The sequence below is a fragment of the Misgurnus anguillicaudatus genome, unplaced genomic scaffold (genome assembly GCF_027580225.2).
Source record: "Misgurnus anguillicaudatus unplaced genomic scaffold, ASM2758022v2 HiC_scaffold_26, whole genome shotgun sequence".
In the NCBI taxonomy this organism is placed as follows: domain Eukaryota; kingdom Metazoa; phylum Chordata; class Actinopteri; order Cypriniformes; family Cobitidae; genus Misgurnus; species Misgurnus anguillicaudatus.
Window position 1 is genome coordinate 2652375 of NW_027395276.1, and position 19837 is coordinate 2672211.

At 36.0% G+C, this 19837-nt stretch overlaps 1 protein-coding gene across 3 annotated transcripts in view; it reads right to left on the reverse strand.

The window, feature by feature from the left end:
* LOC141362432 (piezo-type mechanosensitive ion channel component 2-like) overlaps positions 1-19837 on the reverse strand; it is a 150072-nt gene that overhangs the window by 29005 nt on the left and 101230 nt on the right. For all 3 annotated transcript variants that reach the window (XM_073864496.1, XM_073864495.1, XM_073864497.1), the window contains 8 exons: positions 18525-18587; positions 13075-13175; positions 7613-7733; positions 6296-6361; positions 3948-4114; positions 3207-3391; positions 2759-2932; positions 1914-2594 (listed from right to left, as the gene is read on the reverse strand). In XM_073864496.1, coding sequence (XP_073720597.1) covers positions 1914-2594; positions 2759-2932; positions 3207-3391; positions 3948-4114; positions 6296-6361; positions 7613-7733; positions 13075-13175; positions 18525-18587 — 1558 coding nt within the window. The remainder of the gene's footprint in view (positions 1-1913; positions 2595-2758; positions 2933-3206; positions 3392-3947; positions 4115-6295; positions 6362-7612; positions 7734-13074; positions 13176-18524; positions 18588-19837) is intronic.

The window sequence follows — 19837 nt, forward strand, 5'->3', positions numbered from 1 at the left end:
ATTCACAAAACATTCTTAAGAAGAAAAATCTTCTTAACTGCCATTTTATCTTAAATTCAAGCTTAAGAAAAAATTTAAGAATATTTTGTATTCTCAAAAAAAAAGCTTCTTAAGAAAGTTCTTTTTTTTTTTTCTTAAGAAAAAACTTAAGCAGTATTCCAATTCTCGAAAAATAAACTGTCTTACATAACATCTTAAAGTTAGGATAACCTTACAGTAGTCTTAAATCTAAAAATGTAGGATGTTTTATACGTTAATGTGACTGTTTTAAATGTGACATGTTGAATTTTGTAGTCTGAAATGGCAATTTAATCAGTTTACATCACATAGATTACTTTAAAGAGGAATTTCATCGTCAAATAATTAAGTTTAATGGCTTACTTATGTCATGAAACACAAATAAGTATTAGTGATAATATAAGCAAACATTTAACTTCCTCCGTAATAGCCTGCATTCATTGTGAAATTACTTAACAGCTAAAAGTCGCTCTAACGCCGCATTCAGACAGCCAGCGATGTCATCGCTGTGTGTCGCCCGTCTCTTTCAATGAGGCGTTTCTAAATCTGCTTGTCATAAACAAATGAGTACCATCTACGCCAGTAACTGACGAGAGAAGGATGACGTGAACTCCACTGCTTCGTTCTCATTGGTAGTCGCTCCCGAAATTCGTTCGACATTTGCATAAAGTTAATCTTTTCTTAACTTTCTCGCGTCGCTGGACACGCCCATACGGTCGCCAACGGTCACTTTCGCTCGTGTCGCCGGAAGTCGCCTGGTTTCCATTGAAATGAATGAGATTGCGTCGCTCTGCTACTGCTGGTTGCTGGCTGTCTGAATGGGGGGTAAGCAGGAGGCGAACCGGTAATTGCTCCGTCATGTGAGTCGAGGGCTCCGAAACCGCATGCACGCTTCATCCTCCGCTTCATGTGAGCGCGGGTCGCTGGTTTGTATCGCGTAAATGATCGCAAGGTAGTCAAAAGATTAATGGATAAGCGTATTGTTACCTCATTAACAGGGTATCTTAATTCATTTAAAAGCTTGTCATTTTACTCTTAAGACACAAATTTAAGATATTCTTAAGAAAAAAATGAGAACTTCTTAAGAAATGTTTGAGAAATGCACTTAGGAACATTCTTACGCACTTCTTATAATTTATCTTAAGAACTTTCTTATTTTTTGTCTTATGTTTTCGTGAATTCGACCGATTCTTAAACAAGATTTTAAGCCCATTATGTGTTTTTACCGAACTTTAGAAGAGAAAAAATGCGGACTTAAATCGGCTTTTTTGACACACAGTGATGAAAACGCAGTTGAAGTGTCTGTCATTTATATACTTCAATATTCCGCTCGATGTTTGCGCTGCGTGTTCTGCTCTGTCGTTAACCGCACATAACGTTAAGTAACATTGTTTGAAATTGAACTTGTCCAGTCGGACAACAAATTTTCTCTTACACTTGTCCTTCAAAAAATCCACTTGTCCCGGACAAGCGGACAAGCCTTAATGTCGAGCCCTGCATGTGGTCACGATGGGGCAAGTTATTAATTTACTAGCAGTGCAGCTTGTAATTGCCAAACTGAATTTTTAGCACAAAAGAAGGAATGCAGAATTTTTGATGCAGGCACTGGCAGCAAGGGCATTATGACGACAACATATATGGTAAAGACAATGTTTCTATCTCCAATTATTTACATTTACTTTTTCCGCACAAGTCAAAAAGCCCATCAAGCGAGTGTAAAAACTTTTTTGCAAATTAAGATATTTGTTTTATCGAAATTTGGCATTTCCATCACTCGTTTTTGATGTGATACTTCAAATTGTGCATAAAATTGCGGTGATGGAAACATGGCTATTGTTGCTAATCTGAACTACAGAAAGACTTTGTCAAACATCTGGCTATATAAGTTTACTCACTTGTTGAGCAGTAGCTCGCTGGCAGTCAGTTCAGTGGTCATAGAGGGCAACAAAGAGTCGTCCAGATCAGACTTGCTGTCGGGCGTCATTAGCATCAGACGTTTATCACTGTCACTTTCGTCTGAGCTCATAGACAGCCGGTCGAAACTCACGGCTTTGCTGTAACTAGGTGGCACATCTGCATCAGAGGTGTTGGGCATCTCTGTATCTGGGGTTAAAAGCTGCCCGCTGTGTAAGTCTGTTTGCCCATTCTCAGCTCCTGATGATTCGCCGTCATCCCTTCGAAGAGGCTCTTCTCCATCTTCCTCTTCAGTAACAAATTGTTCTTCTTCCATGTGCACCTTAAACTCCCCCTGAGAGACCTGAACATCTTCACGTCCTTCATCTGAATCTACCGGATCCCACTGACTTTCCACCATCACTTCCTCTGTCTTGTCCTGCATCACGTCTTCGCTTACTTTCTCGGTTATTTCCGGCATCTCATCCTCTGTAATATCCAGTTTCACGTCTTCAAGACCTGCCTCCTCAGGTTTATCCTCGATGGACTGCTGTCTCAAGTCAGCTCCTTCGTCTTTTTCCTTCATTTTGTCTGCGTCCAACTGGTCCTGCTCGTTCTCAGCCTCATCTATGGTGTCGTCGGTGCCTTGCCGAGAAAACAGTGTGATGCACTGGGTGGCTTCACTGGGAAAAAAAACACAAAACAACATGAGAAATTTGCAATGATAAGGTGCTAGAATACACTAGAATCACATCTTCATTCTCCTACGACTTTCATCAAAACAATAACACAAAACTGATAGTGATGGGTGTGAAGATGAGTGTGATGAAGAAGTGAACATGGACACCTGGAGATGATGCTGCTGCCGCTGTCCGCGGAGGAGTTGGACATTTCCAGGCCGTACATTTTGCGCAGTTTGGGACGAGCGCGCTCGCTGGTTTTGGGAATATTCTGGGGTATATCGTCCAGGTCATCCAAGGTGGACTGACGGGAAAACAGCATGGTGGCTTCTGTATATCCACTGATGGATGGAAACATGAACAGATGTGGAACTTAATGACAAAAGATGAATTTATGAGGAATGATGATTTCCCAAAAAAATTAGATCCATCTCAGTGTATTGCTAATTCTACAAAAATTGACATTTTGTTATATGTACTGTACCTATATGATGAAGCATGAGATTATGATATGGACACAACGTGTTTTTTCGTGCAATTCATTCATTAGAAAAGTATGACCCATTTCCACTTTTACAACTTTGGTGCAAAACAACAAGACAAAGTAATAAAGACCTGGAGATGCTGTCTCTAGACGCAAAAGAGTCCGTACTGTGTCCGGCCCGTCGACGACGCTCTCTGTGTGAACCCGAACCCGAATCCTCCTCGCTGATCCGATCCAGCCCAGACTCACGAGACACATTCAGCTTCATCTGCTTCTGATAGTACACGTGGATACTCTCCCGTGATGGGACGTTTCCCTGAGGGACGAAATTTTAGCGGATTATTGACCGACAGAACGGTCCATGTTTTATGTCACGCGGCACATCAGGCGAACTAACCACATGTTTTCAATAAAATAGAAATCCTACGTACTTTAATGCAGATGTGCTAGATTTAGGTATCATCTTGCATCCTACGTTCTCGTTCATCTCACATGATCATTTCAATTTAAAATATTATTTAATTAATGTTTTTTTTACAATTCATGTGCCATGATGTATCAATTCAAGTCCCACCCTACTCTTTCTCTCATTTAGAAGCCGTTTCACTTGGATATACATCAAGATGGCGACAATCACTATTTCCGTTTCATGGCAACTTTAATATTTCACCACCTGTTCACCATTTATAAATCAAGTATCCTGTAGGCTGATACAAGACCCTACATCATAACCTAATGTAGTTTATTTTGTGGTACTGCCTGTCAGACGAACATCAACCACATTTTCTTTAGATATCACACTAGTTATTATAAAAATGACATATTTAGCTTAAAAGCATTTAAGATCAGATGTTACATTGTTCACTGTGAACCTTTTTGACTTCTCTGGTCAGCATGCAGCGTTCGATGCGCAGAACTGTGGATATGTCAATGTACTCTCTGCAGACGGAGTTCAGCCACTTGGTGATGCTCTCAATGGTGGTCAGAAACAGCACCCAGGTGAACTTGATGATGTTGAAAACCCTCTTGATGATGTTGTCTGCAGGAATCGGAGAGGCAAACCGTTTTAGCTTCACAGCTTTAAGCTGTACCTAAAGTTTATTTTCATATGACACCACACACTCTTAAAAATGAACCCATTTTGGGTTCCCCAAAGAATCTTTCACTTTCTTTCATAACTTTTTATATTCTGCAAAACCTTTTCCCTTTACAAGAACCTGTGCTCTACGGATGTTAAAGGTTCTTTATGGAACCATACAGCCTGACAAAGAACCATTTAAAGTCCCCCTGTACTCGATAATTTTATCACTTAAAACTCGTCTTTGAGCATAATAATAAAAAGTTTTACTTGTGACAGTAGTTTCTTCATGCTTTCAAACAGCTTTGTGACTCTACACCATTGCCTTATTAGTATATGCAGATCTATCAATATGCAAATTAGCCCCATCTCTACTCAGTCGCACAGAGTCGGACCATAGATATATGAATATGCGAATTAGGCCTCGCCTCCACCCCGGACCATAGATATATATGCAAATAGATGCTACATTCAGCAATTTCAGACACATAACAGTCCTTTCAGAAAAACTTTGTAATTGTTGCTGGCAAAAATGCTTGATCTTGCGGCACGTTTTTGTAAAAAAAAAATGCGATGGAATAAGCGGAATATTTATGCAATTTTATGCAATGAAAATGCGGGAACTTGCAAAAATTGTGGGAAATTGCAAAAACTGCGGTTGGATGAAAAAAAAAAAAGTGATTCCCAAAACCCTGTTGTTTTTATGTCGGGTAATTACGTCACTTCATAACGTTCCCATGGCAACATGGGGACATGTTTTTTTTATAAAAAAAATGCGATGGAATATGTGGGATATTTATGCAATTTTACGCAATGAAAATGCGGGAACTTGCAAAAATTGCGAAAAATTGCGGGAAATTGCAAAAACTGCGGTTGGATGAAAAAGAAATAAAAGTGATTCCCCACGTCGCATAATTACGTCACTTCATAACGTTCCCATGGCAACATGGGGACATGGCTGCGCTTGTGTGAAGTAAATGCAACATTTTCCAACTTTCTGCTAAGATATATGTGACTTTTTGAAAATTAAGCTGAGCAGCCATCGTTTCAGCGCTGAGTCTATGCTGAATCCATATACAATATCTATGGCTCAAACTCTGATCCACTCGTTTAACTGTGATGATGTGATTGGTTACATGTTTGTGACGTAGAAAAGGCGATTTCAAACTACGGTTTGGAGTTTTTGGAAAATGTTTTTGAATGATGAATTTGTTTGTCTTAAAGGTGCAGTGTGTAGATTTTAGCGGCATCTAGGTAAGGTTGCATATTGCACAGAGAAGCTATATGGAAGCCATCACAAGACAAACATGTCATCGTCTGAGACAACGTAGTTTGTCCGTTTAGGGCTACTGTAGAATCATGATGGCACAAAATGGCTGCCTCCATGTAAGGGGACCCCCGATGTATGTAGATAAAAACAGCTCATTCTAAAGTAATAAAAACAATACAGTTCGTTTTGTCACATCTTTAAGTAAGCAATAAGGTACGAGAGGCTGTGCTGTATCGTGAATAAGTAACGGCTGAAGGGCGTTGTTAGGCACGACGCGAAGCGGAGTGCCTGCAACCCCTTCAGCCGTTACTTATTCACGATACAGCACTTGCCTCGAGTACCTTATTGCTTTTATAAAACGGTTACCACACAATATTAAAGTAAAAAAAATATTAGTGCAACTTTCATGAAGTTAAATCAATAAAAGCATTCCTTCCGCTAGAAAAATAGTCCCTGACTGCGAACAACAACATGAAAGCTCAAATAAAAACAACAAACTGTTCTCAGACTTTGTCTCATTATATGTTTATGTGTTGCTAAGGGTGTTGCTAAGGGTGCAGTGATATTAAATAGAACCGTTGGGTGAACCGGTCATAGCAGTGTTTTATCATGAATAAAGCACACCTATTGACCAATCAGAATCAAGGATTGGAACTAACCGTTTTATAAACACCACTGAAAGCATAGTTGTCTATATAATATTGCACTGCTGTCAAAAGATCCTTCTAATATTTACACACTGCACCTTTAAAACATATTAAAACACATCATAGATATATAAACCAAAATAAAAACTTGATTTTCACCACAGGGGGAAACTTTTTTAAAGGTTTTTATCATGAAGATCATAAAAAAAATTTTTATGAAGGTACCTGGTCCGTTTTTTTCATCCTCTGAACTCTGACGATCCTCTTCACCAATTTCTATTGCCACATGACCTACACAACATACAGATAAGGTTGCTTTTTACCGTTCATGTTTAAGTCTTAGTTTTTAAATATGTTGCTATTGACAAATTGGTCTCACCCCTTTTACATTACTTAATGCATTAGACAACAGTGGCGGCTTGTGACTGCTCATCCGAGGGGCACAAATTCAAAATATGTGTCCGGAGTGTCATGTGTGTTGCTCTTGTTTTCAAAATATGTATTTGTTGCATCATGTGAACCATCTGCATCATGTGTTTTGTCAAAATAAGTGCCTGTTTTTGATAAAAGAGACGTTCGCAAAAAACACGGAAAACACTCTCTTAACAATAAACTCTGATTACGCATGAGATTATGCGAGTATCTGGCAAACGCAAGCGTCTATTTTATCATAAACCCTTTAGACGCGTCTGAGCAGGCATTTATTTTGACAAGACACGTGATGCACACAGGATCATTCGATGCGCAGAACACATATTTTGAAATTACGAACCACACACATGACGGGCTACATACATGATGTGACGAACTTCGCATCGAGCGCCCTCGAATAAAAAAGTCACCGGCCGCCACCGTTAGACAACATGAACTAACAATAAATAATACTTCTAAGGCACATGTGTCAAATACATGGCCCGAATTAAAGCAGACCAATTAAAAACTTAACAAATATCATTACGCGGGCCTGATCTGGCCTGCAGGCCTTATGTTTGACACACGTGGCCTAAATGGTTTTGAAACCCCTGTTCTAAGGCATTCATTAACCATAGTTTGTTATGCACAGCATTTACTAATACATTTTTAAAATCAAAAATTGTAAATGTTAACATTAGCTAAAGCACAATGAACTAACATGAACAATTGTATTGGCATTAACTACGGAGAAATATTTAATGTTTAAGGCAAAAATTTGCCACTTATTTTCTGTAAACTTACTTGTTCTCCTGTTTTTAGGACTTCATTTTTTAATTTAGTTAAATGCTGGGTTACTCAGCTGTTCTAGATGAACGATCTTTAGCATTACCGACATCATTCCTAGAGGTGGAGCTTGTTTCCCATAAATATGTGAAATGTCCCATAAATAAAATGTCTCGCCCTATCGACTTTAACTGTAAGTGCATTACTATAAACAGTATGACAGACAAAAGAAGGAGCTTTCCGAGGTCATCAGCAGCGTGGCACAAACTCAGTCAATAGTTATCGAGCTTATCCTAAAACCACAAAATTCCTTCAACCAAACATAAGGCGACAACCGTAGCATACCTTCTTTATTGTCTTTTTTATGTCGATGACCGCGGCCATATCGCTTCCAGAAATGTCGCCTCCCTTTGGTTCTCTCTTTCAGCGCCGTCTTTGAGTCGGTGATCCAGGCACGATACACAAACTACGAAGTAACATCAATGTAAATTCATGTATTAATGCATTTGAACAAAGTTTCCCAATGATATCAATACATAAACATGAAGGACATCCAACCATTTCAGGAAATTAGTTGAATTTAACCTCTTAGACGTCGAGCCAGCCCCCCCCCCCACTCTGGCAAATGGCATACCCAAAATAAAAAGGCTGTTGCTCATGCATCCTACTGTCTACAAACATAACCAAGGTGTCTTTTGAAAGCTAACACTTCAAATTTCACTACTAGAAATGCAGAACTGTTCTAGCAATAAATATTTCATAGATATGGCAGCAGAAATACAGCGCTCAAGATTTTTTCTCTTTTAAAATATTTTCATTCTTACATTTCTATGGCAAAATAACTAACCAACCAGTGGTAAATGAGCCTGAAAATATAATTGATCTAAACTCACAGGTCTTGACAGTCTATTTGTAAAATTTGAAGTTGATACAAGCAAAAATGAGGTTTTTACAAGCTTTTTTGTTAGTGTATGTCTGGGTGTCTTTCCAAAAAAAGCCACTTGGAGACTCCAAAGGGACACTTGGTTACCACCTTCTACATTGAGGTCTAACATGTTTATCTGACCATTTCCACACATTTTATTTTGATTTAGTATGTGACAGAATAATATACACTGTTTTTTCTGGAAAATACTAACTTTCTGGATATATTTTAAAAGGTATTTATGTGCATTTTTCTTGGTGTGCTATTTGAAGGCTCCAAAAGGACACCCAATTACTTACTCATATAAAATGAAACAATGTCTTTATTTACTTACATAATTTTGCATGGTTTAGGAAAATGTACAACATTAAAGAACAAATTTATGTATAGGTTTTTATATGTTTACAATATAGTAGTTATCAACAAACTGTGATAAAGTATTGCACATAGCTTGGCAGTGCTGTGACACGAGTCAAAAATACAAACTATTTACAAAGTATTGCATTTACACTTTAGGATTATGACTATTAGTGTAATGTACCATCATGCCTGCTCTATTCATACACAAAATTCACACTTTAGGATTATGAATAGCAGTGTAATGTCCCATCATCCCTGCTGTACTCATACATAAAATTCACACTTTAGGATTATGGCTATCAGAGTAATGTACCATCATCCCTGCTCTATTCATACACAAAATTCACACTTTAGGATTATGAATAGCAAAGTAATGTCCCATTATGCCTGCTGTATTCATACACAAAATTCACACTTTAGGATTATGGCTATCAGAGTAATGTACCATCATGCCTGCTCTATTCATACACAAAATTCACACTTTAGGATTATGGCTATCAGAGTAATGTACCATCATGCCTGCTCTATTCATAAACAAAGTTCACACTTTAGGATTATGAATAGCAGAGTAATGTACCATCAGACCTGTTCTAGTGATGCCATTTGCACACATTCACAATACTATCTTACAATAATCTGTCAACAGTCTGCCTCAAAGTACAGTTTTCTTTTCAGCATTGTATTTTCACCAACCATACAGTGCTGCGTGAGTCAGATGGAGATTCTATCTGTGTCCTTTTCTTTCCTCTTCCCTTGGCACAGGTGAACGCAGGTGAAGATGTTTAGAAAGGCAGGAATGATTAGTCTGTGGTCCAGAGGCCTCTGGTAACCACTCTTCATCAGAAGTGTCAGCATCCCTATTGACATTTACAAATAGGTTTAGAAATGCATCTTCTAATGCAACAGATAATATTACACAGTCGAACTATCACGTATTCACTGCATTTTCCTCCCATTGACACAATAAGAACGTTTTACTTTCTACATACAGTAAAACATGTTTCATATGCTTTACATAAGTGTTTCTAAGTGATGCTAATGGCTACAACAAACTGTATTATGGCTACAACAAACTGTATTAGAAACTCACTTTCTACTGTAATAACAAGTTAGAAAGAGCTTGTTACATTTTGCCCTTATTTGCGCATGCAAGTTACTAGTCTTCCTTCAAATACGTTATATCGCAATATTAGCAATTGAATAATACTTTGATTACACGATGCATCAATGCACTAATAAGGTATAATAGTCAAAGTCATAAAACGCCTTTTACTAAACAAATGTAATACGAAGTAAGAATAATACAGTACAGATCGCTAAAATACTTATAACTTACCGATCTAGACCGTGTAAAAACATTTCCTCTTGTTCCAAATCGACACTGCAAACACTTTCTTCTTCGGTATCCTCGACATTTTCTTCATCACTGCTTCGCATAAGTTCTTCCAAGGCAGCAGAAAGAGAAAAAACTTCTGTCCTCGATGCTAGTCCATTGTAAGAAGTGCTAACAAGCAGGTGACGTCTCAAAGCCCTGTATGTGCACGAGCACGAGTGCGTAACTCTTCTGAGTGCTAATGTATACGCACAGATAACAACACTATAATATACAAGCATTATGCAAATCCGCACATGGGTGTATCCGTCATATCATTAGCTACACGTCACTAGACGCTACATGATTTCAATTGGTCATTTGTCCATTTTTTTTATAAAAAACTTTTGCATACGCACAAGCAAACGCTACCTGCAGAACACGCCCCCTTTCACTATTTTATAAGTTTGCCGGGGTAGTTTTTATCAGAAATGACTTGAACTACTCTCATTTTGTTTAGAACACTCTACTAGATGCATTGACGCGTTTGGATTTATCGAAAAATGTGTTTTGAAAGACATAATCGTCGAGTGAACGGAAGTATGACGACATGTTTACCAGATACGAGGGTGTAAACAATGGACATATAAACCTTTTTTTTTACCGGTCAGTGTGTTTTGTGCAAATATTTACTATGGATATTGGATACTGGACTACTTTTCTTCGAAGAGCAATACATGTTACCATTATTTGACCAGACATCTCGTTGCTAGAACACAAAAAGGTAAGGATTCGTCCGCTTTGTTATAGCTTTGCATTGTTTTACTCTTCATACAGAATAACCAAAAACTCCTACTAAGTTATTTATATTGTTGAATGCATACACGCAAATGAATTTGTGTTCTTTTATCTTTCAAACGGTGCATTGGTTGACCACATTAGTTGACTAAGTGTTGTTTAAATGAGCAATGAATGTAAACAGTGAGCGTTCGGCTGTAATGGCGAGGCCGCCCATGATCTTTGTCTGTTAACTTGTTAAACACAAAACGTATATGTATTCAAATACAAGCCATACAGTAAGTAAATTATCTTTTTTAGATGAAAAATAATGCTACTGTATCATATTTTTTTTCTCATCTCCTGAAAAGGCTGGATTTTAACACAAACCCACGACAAACAATCATATCCAATACGCTGAATACAAACAACTATTTTTTAAGTTTCAAGTGAAACTTGAGTGCATATGAATATTTTGATGAAGTTGTTTGAATTCAGTACACAAAAGATGGGACAAAATAGTAAATATGGTGCACTCCACTAAAAACATGATTTGGCACTACATGGGCATTTGTAGTGCCAAATCAATTTAATTTTCAATACCATTAGCATAAAGTGGAGCGACAACATCATTTAGCAGAACAAAAACAAAAACAAACAAATCCTATCATGGACACCACCACACAAGTCACAATGGGAAATACATCTAAAGCATTTCCATTCCATGCCCGCTTATGTGAGTTATTATTTTGACATTTGAATATTTTCTTAATAACTTCAAATGTATCATTGCAATAACATGGAATGGAAAGGCAGCTTAAACATATTAACATGAACACCACCAACAAATACACAGACTAAAGCAGAACAGATCACATGTTCACCGCACCGCGGTGGTGATACCTTTGCCGCCCTGATAATATACTGAAGAATGGTTTTGGGCAGTTTAATGACTGATTTGGGTAAAGCCACGAGGGCCGAAGCAAACTTTCTGATTGCTCGCTGAGAACAAAAAAACCAGGGAGAGAGATTGAAAGAGTCACAGCATCAATATCCACAAGTCCTACTACACAACACTACATTATACAATAGATATACATTTATTATATTGTATGAATTATGTTATGCTGGAATTATATTAAAAGGAGTCTGAATTATACATTTTTGCACTACAAAAACATGAGCCATTACAGACATCAGATGGGTTGTGATTACACTTTAAAAATGCTGGGTTATTGTTAACCCAGGGTCAAGCCCAGCCATTGGGTTAAATTATCCCAGTTAAAACAATCCAGTATTTTGAGTTGAAACAACCAAGCATAGATTAAATTTAGTGCTGGTCAAAGATTAATCGCGATTAATCGCATACAAAATAAATGTGAATTTTTGCCTAATATATGTGTGTGTGTACTGTGTGTAATTATTATGTATATTTAAACACATACATATATACATTTCAGAACATTTTTATTTATATATCAAGTTTATCGTTAATATATAATAGAGAGTATATAAAAATCTAAATAAATATACACACACATGTAAATGTTGCTTAAATACATACAGTACAGGCCAAAAGTTTGGACACAATCCTTCTTTATTTATATATTTTTCCACATAACATAATAATAATAAACTCGTCCAAACTATGGCATAACACAAATGCAACTGTGGGAATTATGTTGGTGACTGAAAGCATCCAAAATAAACCAAAATTCTGTTATATTTTATCATCTGAAGTGCAGTCACCCTTTGCCTAGAAATTGCAAAACCATACTCGTGTCATTTTATCAAAAAGCTTTTTGGAGTTTTACTTTAGACTGAATTTTAAAGAATATTGAAGGACTTCACATTTAATCTGGGCTCTTATTGACAGATTTTTCTTTAATATTCAGTGAAAGTCATCTATTTAAAAAATTATATTTTAAAATAACATTTTAGTGTTCTAATAACAGAAATTAATCTGTTTGGCACAGGTATAGTTTTTCTACAAACGTAATTTCATGCATTTAACCATAAACCTTCAGATTAATTTTTTTTTTAAAAAATCATAGTTAACATTTTAATCAAGTGTGTCCAAACTTTTGGCCTGTACTGTACATGAATGTGTGTGTATTTATTTAAATATACATAATAATTACACACACTCATATATTATGCAAAAAAAACCTTTTATTTTGCATGCGATTAATCGCGATTAATCTTTGCCTAGCACTAATTAAATTACAACCCAAGGGTCTGGGCTTGTCCCTTTTTGACCCAACGCTGGATTATAAATTACTCCGAATTTTTAAGAGTGTGTAATTTCAAGTGGACTATGCAAGACAACTTTTTTTTATTCATAAACACAAAAGTTGAATGTTTCTCTTCTATAAATGAAAACTTTAGAAATAAAAGTTTCCCTTCTGAATGACAACGCAGTATGACACTCACCTGAAAGGCAGATTTCTTGGGCAATTCTTCTTCTTTTTTCTCTTCCTCCTCCTCCTCTTCGCTGTCAGTTTCAAACAGGTAATAATCACCACTTCTAACCACTGATAGAGGAACGATGAGAATGTTTAGCATGAAGAATGTTATTTAAATAAGTACAGATATAAAGATCGAAAGTGCTTGTTTGCATTCATCATCAACTTTGTAGACACATATCTCTATATTGAGAAATACCAACCAATCCTTTGACCTGAAACAAATGTCATTAATATATAAATGAATCTGAAAACCGTATGGTCATACATGACAAACAGTTCACACAAACACGAGCATACTGACATTATTTACTCATCCTTATGTCATTCCACCTTTACTGTATGTGTGCTTATAAGAAACAAAACAAGAGCTCATTTTTATTTAACAAGACTTTGTCTATGAAACTCCAAATGCAGTACATAAAAGCACCATAAAAGTCAACATAACAAAGCTTTAAAAGCAGTAACACCTTTGTGAGAAAGACAGATCATTTTCAACTGGCACATTATATTAACTTACTTCATGTGCCACAACTAACAGCATGTGGTGATTCTCGCGAAATTAGACTTATGAGGTGTCATGAAACATTTTGATAAAAAAGTAAATGCTTACTTTTCTCTTCATGTAATATTTTGCATATGATTTCAAATGACATCATACAAACCAATTTTGTTGTTTTTTCCACATTTAAGGGGAACATTTTCATTACCGCAACGTGTCAATGACTGGATTTGGGTTCTTTAACATGGAAAATTTATAATTAAAAAAAATAAAAAAATAAAAAGCTTCAGTGCATGTTATACTATAAACATTTACAGTAATGAAACATGTGGTATTTGGTGATCATTAGTAAATGTAGAGACAATAAGGAATATAAATGTGTCCAAGACCAATTTTCTCATCCTCCACAACAATTTTCAATCATTGTTTAAGCCCTCAATTAACTAACATTTTCCAAAAAATGTTAAGTTGTTGTTATTTTTTTCTTTCCAGATAAAAGTTACAATTTTGTTTGTCATAGTAACTTTTTAGTTCTCATTACCGAAACATGAGTTTGTAAGTGCATAATATCATGTTGCGGTAATGATCATTTTTGATCATGATAATCTAAAAAATGTAAATAATTCAAAAGGAAATATTTTTTAAATCCTCTAAAAATAATGGTTATAGTAAGTTCAGACCTTAATCTTATATGTGCAAAAAAATTGGTTTCAAGAGCTTTTTAAAAATTCTGATGCTGGACACCTTCTAAATCTGGATTTCGTGAGAATCACCAATTTGGCAATTTGCATCAATGGCTGTTTCTTAGAAACACAGACATTTCAGGACATCAGTATAGAGCTTATGTCTTCAGATGAATATAGTGTACAAGTCAGTCATGAGGGTGAGTAAATATAGTCGGTATTTTCAGTTTAAGCACCACAACAACAATTAAATGGGTATAAATGATACAATTAAAAATGTCACAGCCACATCAACATTAAAATGAACTGAAAGCATATCTCTGATCATTTTCGTGGAGGGTTAGTTAGTCATCTGAAAAAAGAAATTCCCTACAAAATTCTGTGTTCGCAGTTACACAGTGAAATAGCAAAACAGAAATTGGAATACAGAAACTGCCTTGTGTCCTTGAACAGAAGAGCCACGGTGGAGAGGGAGGGCAGGGGAGGATGCTGGGAAAATACTTATATACACTATTTAAAAGGACGGAGTCAAATAATGACCCTATAAAGTCCTGGTAAAAATATTAAATGTTATCTTACAGTATATAGTGATTAGAATGTCTCCTTACAAAAAAAGTACCATGGTATTACCATGGTTTTTACAAGGTACCACAGTAATACCATTGTGTAATACAATGGTATTATTGGCAGTACTTGAAACACCATGTACTGTAATGTAAATACCATGATATATGAATACAGCCATCATATTCATATCATATTCAATCGGATATCATAGTACAGTGTTACAGTCCGATACCATCACTGTACTATGGTATCACCACAGACCTTTTTTGTAAGTCATGCTTTATTTTTAATATCAAATAGCATTCCAGTCACTATATAAAATCAAACTGAATTACTTTGATTTGTTATGAACGCATATCACGTGTGTTTAAGTATTAAGCTGATAACTGAGATCAGCACATCAAAAAAATAAAAGAAATACCATCACCACCCCTTCTGTTAGACAATAAAACAGCACCAAAACTGTAAGTCTGATGGTATTTCTTTCACTTTTGATGATTTTAATGGCTTTTAATTTTGTTGATATAGCAAACCCAATATCTAAAACCGTTTCCAGCTCTTGAAGAGAGAGATCCTGCCCATTTAGTTTTAAGATGAAAAAAATCACCCCAAAATAAAAATTCTGTCATTTCTCTGCCTCATGGTGTTTGAAACATGCACAAAATGAACATCTGACCACTTTTGAGGTTGTGAGTTTGATTCCCAGGGAACACATGTATAGTAAAACTGTAAAATGTACAGTATAGCTACTGTATAATCTCTGACTGTGTGGATGAAAGCATCTGCCAAATGCATAAACCTAAATTATTAAATGGCATGTTATTCGAAGAAATGATTAATACCTTATTTTGTGCTCAATAAAAGAAAAAAAAATAATTGTGTAATGTGTTTTGTGATTTGTTGTCATGTCTTATATTTTGTATTATGTCATCACTTCCTGTTGTAGTTTTTTCTGTGTTTTTTGTAGTTCTTTCACTGTGGCCCCGCCATAGACTGTAAAAAAAGATGGACGAAGCAACGGCACATCCTTCCTTTGTAATTAACTGAATGTAAAGTGTCTGACGATGGGTGCTGACATGTTACGCAAAAACGACAGTTTGGAGCTAGGGCTTGGCAGAAGGAATTGTTCGTAGAGCCGCCATATCACACTTTCGCCCAAATGCACGCGCGCCAAATTCAACCACACCCCTTGATCGACTGGATTGCTAAAATAAGGTACGTTTAACACAACTCATTTTGTTGAAATAACACAGAAATCGAAAGTAGTTAGTTGTATCTTCAATCTTCCCTTGAAGCTCAGAGAGTCCGCTCAGATAAGCTGTCAATCACAAATGTCAATCATAATGACACACACTATTTCTATAGCATTAAATTACTAGAAAATTACTATTAAAATGAAACTTATTACAAAAATGAACAATTGAACATATAAGCGTGATAACAACTATCTTAAAGGATCAAAACCATCTTTCGGAAAATGTTATTGGAAGTGTAATTTATTTCCCGTTCGTTTGCGTGGAGAGGGCGGAGTTTATGACTTGTACTGCATCCAGCCACCAGAGGGCGATCAAAGAGTCAGCAGCATGTATAAGGCACACCCGTGCCCCACCCTAACTGTTTTGTTAACTGTTTGTATGTATACCACTGTGTTTCCGGTGTAGTTTGTCAGTTAATGTTTAAAATGCTAAAAACATATAGATTCGTGATTCTTTCACATTTATACGTTCCATTTCTTTTCGGACGGACAAATGCACAGAATTTTAGGTTTTGGGTGAGCAGTGATTGTCGAGCAGCCGATGCAGGAAATCTCTCTTTTACACATCAGTATTTCTCAATGGATTTGATTAAAGCCGAGTGATTCTCTACTGTGAACTCTGTTCAACACATCCTACATCCATATAACAACAAACCAGCACCATCCAGACATGAAACCTTTCCTCCGGCTGCTCTTCAGTATCTATTTAAGGCTTCATTACAGATACCCATGCTTATATGGCTTAATAAATATTTATTTTAAAGCATAAAAATGATTTTACATCAGTGGAAATCAGTTCATTTACATCAGTTCCTAGTATGCAGTATATTTTATATAGAAATTTAAAAAGTGAAAGCTGCTGTACTTAAAAAATAAACTTACTTAATTTGGTAACACCCAAAATATTTTAACATTTTCAACTTAAATTTCACTTAAAGGGAACATTTCACAAGAGTTTTTAAAGATGTAAAATAAATCTAGTAGGTAAAGCTCAAAATACCATATAGATCATTTATTATAGCATGTTAAAATTGGCACTTTTTAAATGCAGTTGACGAAATGCAAATACTGATCACCATAATGGCGTTTTGTTGAAATTGAAACTTTATTGTGTTGTCAATTATTTTCTCTCTCTCTCTCTTTCTCTCTGCACTAAATGGCAGGGTCATGGTTATTTTAATAAGATCCCCTTCTGACATCACAAGGGGAGCCACATTTCAATAATAGATTTTCAATGGTTGATCTTTTTTCACATATTCTAGGTTGATCGAAGAACTGGGGACCAAATTATAGCACTTAAACATAGAAAAAATCTGATTTTCATGATATGTCCCCTTTAAAGTGAGAAAATTTAAAAAACTTTAGACGTTACCAATTGAAGTAATTTTTTTAAGTTGATTCAACTTTTAATTTTTCCATTGTAGAAAACAATAAATCACCAAAAAATTACTAGGGGAATTAAATCATATATATACACTTTTATTTATTTATTTTAATATTTATTTTATTATAATATTAAATTAATATGGCAAGAATTATAAATCAATTTATTGGCCAAGTGCAATAAAGTCCAGTATGACAAATTAGCATAAAAATATATTTTAAATATTTTGGTCAAAATTAAATATTTAAAGTATAACTCAACCTCACTGTTATCCTATTAACTAAAGCCAGTTATTTAAATACATAATTAAATTGTTGTTTTTGCATACTATACTACCGAGCCCCTAAGGTGATATTGGAGTAAAAAATCTAAATTTTAGTTTCATGTGCTCACGTGAAACTTTCATGTGCTCACGCAAAACCTTCATGTGCAGAAATTTTTTTAAAGATTAGTTTCACGTACTTGCGTGAAACTATCGCGTGCTCGCGTGAAACTTTCGATTTCACGTGCGCGCGCGATAGTTTCACGTGAGCGCGCGATAGTTTCACGTGAGCACATGAAACTAAACTTTATTTAATTTTGCTCCATGTCACCGTAGGGGCTCGGTACTATACTGATGAGAAGTATGCATATTAATTGTCAACTTAAAGTAATACAACTTAAAGTGATAGTTTAGCGACAAAATGAAAATGACTCCTTGATTGTGTTCGTCTGAAAGATGATGGACATATGTATCTCGTACGACTTGAGGGTGAGTAAATCATGTTTTTTATTTTGTCATTATGTTATCATCTAGTTTATAATTTTTGGTCATTTGAAAATTCAAAAGTTCCTGCATTACAGGAATGCCTCTAATATGAAGTTCAGCCTCAGGTGCCTTAAATAGAAATGAGAAAGGTTTCAAGTCTGGAGGTGGAGTCTGCTGGAGGAGGTGTGACCGAGTTCAGGTGCAGTATTGAAATCCTCAGACTTCTGCTTAAGGACACAAGGACAGTGAGAGCAGATAATGATGTTGTGTTGAACCTACTGGACGCATGATCAACCCATGGCCTCCACCACTGCTTTTTATTCACCTTGTTTCTCTTTCTCTCTGCAAATGAAACGTCAGAGTATTAATAAAGCACATCTATCTGTCCAAAAATCTGACGGTCAAAGAAAACCAAAAGACCTTCAAGCTATCAAATAAAGCTTTAAACGCTACGGTTAAAACGTTTAGAATCACTATGAAATCTTATTCACAAAAGATGCTTTATGCAAATGACTAACGTTATTTCAACTAACACTCTTATTTGCATTAAGGACAGCAGTGCCATCCATCAGTTTATGATGATATTGCATTCTGTTGCACTTCCCATATCTGCGATTGACCATTTCGAATGGATCTATAGGATCATCTTAGCCTTATATTCATCCACAAAACAGTTTTTTTAATTTACAGTAATTTACAGTATTGTAAAGAGAAAACATGAGTACACGTAAGTACAAAAATTTATTAAGGATTATGTAACTTTATGTAACTGTAATCTAATAACCATAAATAAGGCTAATCATGTGATTTGAAAATTTATGAAATAAAAACTGTTCATATTCTAAATTGGTTTATGAAATTAGTTTATGAATTGCATATCATCAGTTAAGGTAACCAACTGCTTTCATTAAAAAGTCAGGCTCACACTACAGGATTTTGGCCCAAATTTACCCCCATTATCCCCTCCCAAGAATCCAAGAGAAAATCATGGACTTCGATGTTAAACTCAGATTATCATCTGATGTGTGATGTTTACAGATCAAATAGTACACCTCCCGATCTCCTGATGTTTTGGATTTTAAACCAGAATGATTAATATCAGTACTTCCACAATAGCCAATGTGAATGACAAACCTTTAAAGGTGCCGAAGAATGCATTGAAATAATATATTAAATTGTTCTCTGATATCTACATAGAAGATATGCAACGTTATTTAGATGGCTAGAATTTGCACCCAGAATGAAATGGTCTATTATTATCTTATTTGAAAGGGTCATGAATAATAATGTTGAGCTCTGTTCTAATTGGCTGTTTCTCAGAGCAGCTCCTTCAGTAGCTCTGTGTGTGTGTAAACAGACCTTGGGCCCTATCTTGCACCCAGCACAATTGACTTTGTCAGTGACGCATGTATCATTCGTATTTTGCACCGGCGCACAGCGGGGTTTTCCCTCGCACGCCGGCAAACTAGGGAATGAACTTGCACTCCCTGGGCGGTTCAACGCAAAAAAAGAGGCGTGTTCCGGCGCAAACCATCCCTGATGCTGTTTTGCAGTTTTAAAAAACAATTGCGCCACTGACCAGAAAAAACTAG